The sequence below is a fragment of the Cynocephalus volans genome, chromosome 3 (assembly GCF_027409185.1).
Source record: "Cynocephalus volans isolate mCynVol1 chromosome 3, mCynVol1.pri, whole genome shotgun sequence".
NCBI lineage: Eukaryota > Metazoa > Chordata > Mammalia > Dermoptera > Cynocephalidae > Cynocephalus > Cynocephalus volans.
In genome coordinates, this window is record NC_084462.1 from 20,326,756 (window position 1) to 20,333,259 (window position 6,504).

General features: G+C 48.8%; 1 protein-coding gene across 3 annotated transcripts in view; it reads right to left on the reverse strand.

The window, feature by feature from the left end:
* FBXL18 (F-box and leucine rich repeat protein 18) overlaps positions 1–6,297 on the reverse strand; it is a 41,784-nt gene extending 35,487 nt beyond the window's left edge. For 2 of the 3 annotated variants that reach the window (XR_010022955.1, XM_063090877.1), the window contains exon 1: positions 6,197–6,297. Coding sequence is in view for 1 of the 3 variants with exons in the window: in XM_063090877.1 (XP_062946947.1) it covers positions 6,197–6,214 (18 nt within the window). In the remaining 2 variants the exon portion in view is untranslated. The remainder of the gene's footprint in view (positions 1–6,196) is intronic. The other variant, XM_063090878.1, reaches the window with a different exon arrangement.
* Between the last annotated feature and the right edge of the window lie 207 nt (positions 6,298–6,504).

Genomic DNA, 6,504 nt, shown 5'->3' on the forward strand with positions numbered 1-6,504 from the left:
TGCTGAAAACTACCACTCCCCGACTCTAGCCCAAATGTCAAGCTACATTCTTGTAAACTCGTGGGTAGGGGAATTCTTACCAAGAAACTTATTAAGGACAATAAGAGTGTCTACCTCACAGGGCTGCTGTAACAGCTAATGGAGTTATTGCCTATCTAGTCCTTAGACAATGCCTGAGGACAGTAGCTCCTTTCAGCACTGTCATTAATGGTAAGTAAAACTAGAGGAACCACCATGGAGAATGAAACTACACAAGTCCTCATAAAGAAAAAACAGCACCTAGCAGACTAATAATGTTTTTATTTTTGGGCAGCTGGGTAGTGGTTCTTTTAAAATTTAAAATAGAGAGCTGGCTGGTTAGCTTGCTTGGTTAGAGCACGGTACTAATAACGCTAAAGTCAAGGGTTCAGATCCCTTACCGGCTAGCCACCCAAAAATACAAAAATAAATAAATCTTAAAATCAGTAGCGAAGGGCCGGTCCGTGGCTCACTCGGGAGAGTGCGGTGCTGATAACACCAAGGCCCCGGGTTCGGATCCCATATACGGATGGCCGGTTCGCTCACTGGCTGAGCGTGGTGCTGACAACACCAAGTCAAGGGTTAAGATCCCCTTACCGGTCATCTTTAAAAAAAAAAAAAAAAAAAAAAAAAATCAGTAGCGAATAACAGGGATAGCACAACTTTTCTCCATTTTTCAGACTTCCTGGTTTGAAGCTCATGTTGGTATGTCCAATAAGACACTACACATCTCATTTTGTTTTGAAGCTCATGTTGGTATGTCCAATAAGATACTACACATCTCATTTTGTTTTGCTATACATAATCTGGCAAACTACAAAGTCTTCTTCCCAAATGTGGTACTTAGGTCCAAATGCTCAATGCTTTTTTGATTTGTATGACTAAGAGGGAGAGAAGCTCCACCCATCCTAATGTGACATGAACTCCCCAAATCAAAGACAAAAGAATGCAGAAGACTATACTAAGTGGAGCATGGCAGGAGGAGGGAATCCCTGTACCTGTCCCAACGCTCCCAGGAAGGGACCCTCCTGCCTCACCCAAGGAGGCTCCTCTCTCTAATGACCACTCCCAGGAGACGGCGCCCAGAATCACTTCTATTGCCTTTTCCAGTGATTGTGTCTACAAGACCCTCCTTCTCCAGCCTGCCCCTTCTGCACTCTGCTTCTTATACATATTTGCACGGATGGCAGCTTTGAGTTTGTGAAAGCCCTGCTGCTGCCATGGCAACCGTGAAGTCCATGGAGGAAGTGCCTGTCTGCAGGCCCCATGCAAGCATCAGAGCTTCCCTGGGAACTCTGCCTGTGACATCCCTTTTGCCCTGTCCTGACAGGCTGTGCATCCCGCCAAGCCCTCACCAGGTCCCAGACTGATGTCTGGGAATGTTTCCCACCTGCTTTTCCCTGGGAACAAAGAAGCGTCCTCCAAAACAGAAAGCTGCAAAAGGGCTGGCCAGCTAGCTCACTTAGTTAGAGCGAGGTGCTGATAAGATCAAGGTCAAGGGTTTGGATCCCCATACCGGTCAGCCAACGAAAGGACAAAGCCACAACAAACACCAAAGAACACCAGGTCAGAGAGTATATTTATCACGAGGGTCAGAGGTGCAAGGTCTTATTGCGACAGCATCAGCCCTTCTACCTTCCCTTCCTCAGGAAGAGGCAACAGCCAACGTGCCTTCCTTTCTCCCACAGTCCCATCTTTCTACTTCCACCATTACAAGGGCAGAAGGAGGCTGTCAGACCCAACTCCACAGCTGCACTGTGTTGTTGTATGTTTCTGAGCACAAGTGACTTTCCCTTACCACAGTATTTCCCAGAGACAAATCATGAGGATCACCCAGACACCTCTTAAAAATCAAATTCCCTGGGCCGAGCCCGTGGCGCACTCGGTAGCGTGCTGCGCTGGCAGCGCGGCGACGCTCCCGCCGCGGGTTCGGATCCTATATAGGAATGGCCGGTGCACTCACTGGCTGAGTGCCGGTCACGAAAAAGACAAAAAAAAAAAAAAAAAAAAAAAAAAAAAAAAAAAAAATCAAATTCCCAGACCCTATCCTAAGCCTGCAAAATCTATCCCCAAGGATGGCCGACCCCGTGGCGCACTCGGGAGAGTGCGGCGCTGGGAGCGCAGCAGTGCTCGCGCCGCAGGTTCGGATCCCATATAAGGATGGCCGGTGCAGTGACATGTGGCCGGTCACAAAAAAAAAAAAAAATACCTACATTTGGGCCGAGCCCGTGGCACACTTGGTAGAGTGCTGCGCTGGGAGCGCGGCACCGCTCCCGCCGCGGGTTCGGATCCTATATAGGAATGACCCGTGCACTCAATGGCTGAGTGCCAGTCACGAAAAAAAAAAAAAAAAAAAAAAAACGACAAAAAAAAAAAAATCTGTCCCCAAGGGAAAGGCTCCCAAACCAAGGAAATCCCTATCAGAACCAGGGACAACGGCTGGCCAGTTAGCTCAGTTGATTAGAGTGTGGTGCTAACACCAAGGTCCAGGGTTCAATTCTTGTACTGGCCACCAAAAAAAAAAAAAAAGAACAAGGAAAAATCCCTATCAAACTAGGGACAATTCTTATCAGAACCAGGGACAATCCTTATCAGGGCAACTCTCAGCAAACAGGGCTCTAGAGAGGGGATGGGGCCACAGAGGAAGGAGTTGTGAAAGCGGCCTGAGGTTCACCCCTTCTGATCCCCAATTTGTAGCTTTGTCCAAGTCAGAATGCCATCACAGAGTTCTTGGTAGATAACAGTGAGAAGACAGGGCAAAACACATTTTAAAAACTCCAGCATCGTATAATTTACACAGTTACACTACTACTCTGAATTTTTCTTTAAAACCACCTAGAAATCACAAGAATTAAAAAAAAAAAAGAAAAAAAAGAAAAAGAAAAAGAGCCTGGAATTGAGCTCCAGCTCCCTCCATCCAGTCTCAGCACATTCCACAAGTTCATTTTTCCACATGCTGTGCCCCAAATAAAAGAGAAGGAGCGTCTCAGGCCAGATCCCTAGTACTGCCATGGGGTCAGCACCCCACGTGCTAGGGCAGGTACTTGGGGGGTGGCTGGCCTGGAGGAGAGGAGAAGCTGGCCAGGCAGCACCCATAATGGTCCCTCACCACCCCCAATCTCCTGCTGGGTAATCCGGGGAGGTGGATGTTAGGTTTGCAACGGTTGAGTCATTTCCCTACAACTTCGGCTTCCTGAGACAACTTTGTAAGTTAACACACCTTGTACCCAGGAAAGGTGGCAGGCTCTGGAGAAGCAACAACAAACCAGTGGTGTCCACCAGAAGGGAGGGAGTAGGCCTCTCCAAGTCTCTAAATCTGTGAAATGAAAATGTGGCCACCTCCACACACACCCAGATAAATTGGCACTCCCTTCCATCTGACTCTGGGACAACATGTTCTCAGACACTGGGGAAACCAAGGCAGATGCACTTTCATCTTAAAAGACTTAGAAAACTAGCCCAAGGCCAGAGGGCAAGCAAGGCCTAAGGCAGAGCCTGATCTGCTGAGCCTGGAACTTCCCTCCACCACCAGGAAGGGCTGCTGGAGCTTCCTGATAGGTCCCGAGGAGGCACCCAATTTCTGGAGTCTCCTGAAATTCCAGTTGAGGTGTAAGGAGCAGACCCTGGAGTATACTTTTAAAAGGCCCAGGTGAGGGCTGGCCCATGGCTCACTCAGGAGAGTGCGGTGCTGATAATACCAAGGCCACGGGTTTGGATCCTATATAGGGATGGCCGGTTAACTCACTGGCTGAGCGTGATGCTGACGACACCAAGCTAAGGGTTAAGATCCCCTTACCGGTCATCTTTATTTAAAAAAAAAGGCCCAGGTGATCCTTAGAACTGGATAATAACAACTTGATCATGATTTAAAGAGTTTTTTTTTTAAGTTTATTCACTAAACTCTGTTTTACGTACTTTTCAGAATGTGTAACATTTCACAATTTTTTCAAAAGCAAAATTAAAAACTGAAACCTCAGTACCTGCCCAGAAAACATCTCCTCCCAGAAAGAGCCCTAACCTTTTTACCACCCAGGCACCTAAAGAAATCACAGCATTCACAAATCAACTGGTGAGCTGTCTGGGATGTGTTTTTAATAATCTAAGGGGGATAAGAGAGTGGGGAGGAGGGCGGAAGACAGATGAAACAACAGGTCATGGGCTGACAAGTACTGAAACCACACAATGGGTATGTAGAAAGAGGTTCATTATATCATCCTTTCACAAATGTGTGGAATTTTACATTACAACATTTTTTTTTTTTAGATCACATGAGTGATTTTAAGGTCTTCATTCTTTCTCTACTGCCCCTCTTCCTGGGTCTTTGCTTGTCTCGTTGGCATTTTCTGAGCTGCCCCCTGATACACAGCAATCATGCCTCCAAGCCTTTGCACAAGCTGTTCCCTCCAGCAGACATGCCACCAAGTAAGGGGAACTGCTACACCCCAGAACTTCAGCTCAAATCCTCCTTCCTCAGGGAAGCCCTTTAGTATTCCCCAGGCACACTAACTCACCCTCCTCCCCCACCTCCCATCCCCAGTCTCATCAGACAAATTGTAATGGTTTCCCCACTACACCTGGAATGGCTTCTGAACAGGGATCATTTCTTAATACCCAAGAGGAAGAGGCACTGAACCAAGTGAAGCGATAGACCACCTGCTTCAGAATCATTTGAAGTGCTATGAAAAATTCAAGACCCTACTCATCAGAAACTGGAGTAGTCCTGGGCAACTGCATTTTAAAGTCACCAATGACTTTCAAGATCAGACACCCTATTCTGGAATGAGATAGTGGAGATGGCTGCACAACCTTGTGAATATAGTTTAAAAAAAAAAACTCTTAATTTTATACTTTTTTTTTTTTTTTTTAATTTTTTTTTTTTAATTTTATACTTTTAAAGTGTGAATTCTGTGATATGTGAATTATAGCTCAATAAATAAATAATTTGACCATCCCAGAAAAACGGACCTTGATATCCACATTCAGGGTAGAACTAGACTCCCCTTTCTCAACCCAAAAGATGCCCACAATGCAATAAGAGGCAGGCCTCACTGGCCAGCTCACCCACATGTGCTTCAAGGAACAGAGGGGACTTTGAGCCTAGACTCCATAAGACGGAGGTACCAGGCCCTCCCCCGACAGATACACACAACTAACTGGAATGTGCTAACGCAGCCAAGCTCCTCCAAAACTCTTCCTCCAGGAGCTGGAGGTTTCTGGCTCTTCAATCCTATTATCAGTCTGCATTTGGGCCACATACTCTTCCCTGTCAATCCAGGAGCCACAGGGGCCATTTCTGGGCCAAATTCACTTCAAATCAAGAGAAGCTGTCAGCAATTCCCAGCCATCTTCCACACACTCATGCCCCATCCACTCTGAGGTAAACACTTGAACCTCTCACTCCTGTTCTCTAGAACCCAGGCCAGCTCCTAAGAGTTAGACGTGCGCCCAACGACCTGAGTCCTGAAAGATGATAACATGTAAACCCAGGTACGCATAAAGGTAGGCAGGAAGCAACAAAAGAGAAGCCACTAGTCAGAGTTCAGGTACTCCCTAAACCTTTGTCTACAGAGAAAATACCTTGCACGTTACAGGAATGCAATGGGATTCTCCATCGGATCCAGATTTGTGGAGTGTTAGGGAAGGAATTACAGCGTAAATCGTAAGCTCCCTAGGTGAAATGGCTTTTCCTCCATCACCCCCAAACACACACACATACACACACACACGCAGGCTCCAGAGAGAAGTGGACTGGACTGAAACTGAGCATTCAGATAGCAGATGGGGTGAAACGTGGGTACGGCAGGGGAATGTCCCAGACCTGCAGAGACTGTACCAAGGCACAGGAGCATGGGAAAGGGACCTGGGAGGCCCAGAGGAACCTGGAAACTCAGGGGGCAGAGAGGCGGGGAGCAATTCTGACGATCAGAAATGTAGAGCTAGGAAAGGAATGGAAAATCGCAGAAGACAGCCTGTCCCTTCGGAGGCAAGGCGAGGGCCTAGGGGGGCGGGACGGGGCAAGGATGGGACCAGGAGCAAGGCCAGGGTCTGGACAGAGAGTACTGGGCGGAACAGGAGTCTGGACAGGAAGGACGCAGGGGGGCCGGTGTCTGAATGGGAAGGATAGAGGGGGGCGAGGCCGCTGAAGCAGGAACAGAGCGGAGAGAAGCGCAGGCCGTACCTCTCCGGAGCTGGCCATGTCGCGGGAGGGCCGTGCCGCGGCCGCGGGAGCCGCAAACCCGGGGCCTCCTGCCTGCCCGGCCAAGGATGCTCGAAGCCGGCGAGTCCACCGCTCAAGAGTGACGCCGGCAAGGGGCGGGGTATACCACCACTTCCGGCGCCCGCCTCACGCACTTCCGCTCGCCCGTAGGCGGGCCCAGCACAGCGGCCATGTTGGGTGCGGCGCCGTCCGGGGGCGCAGCCTGGATGCTAAGGATCCTGGAAGGTCTTCGCTGGCCTCTGCCTCCTCTCTGAGCTCGTTCCGCAGCC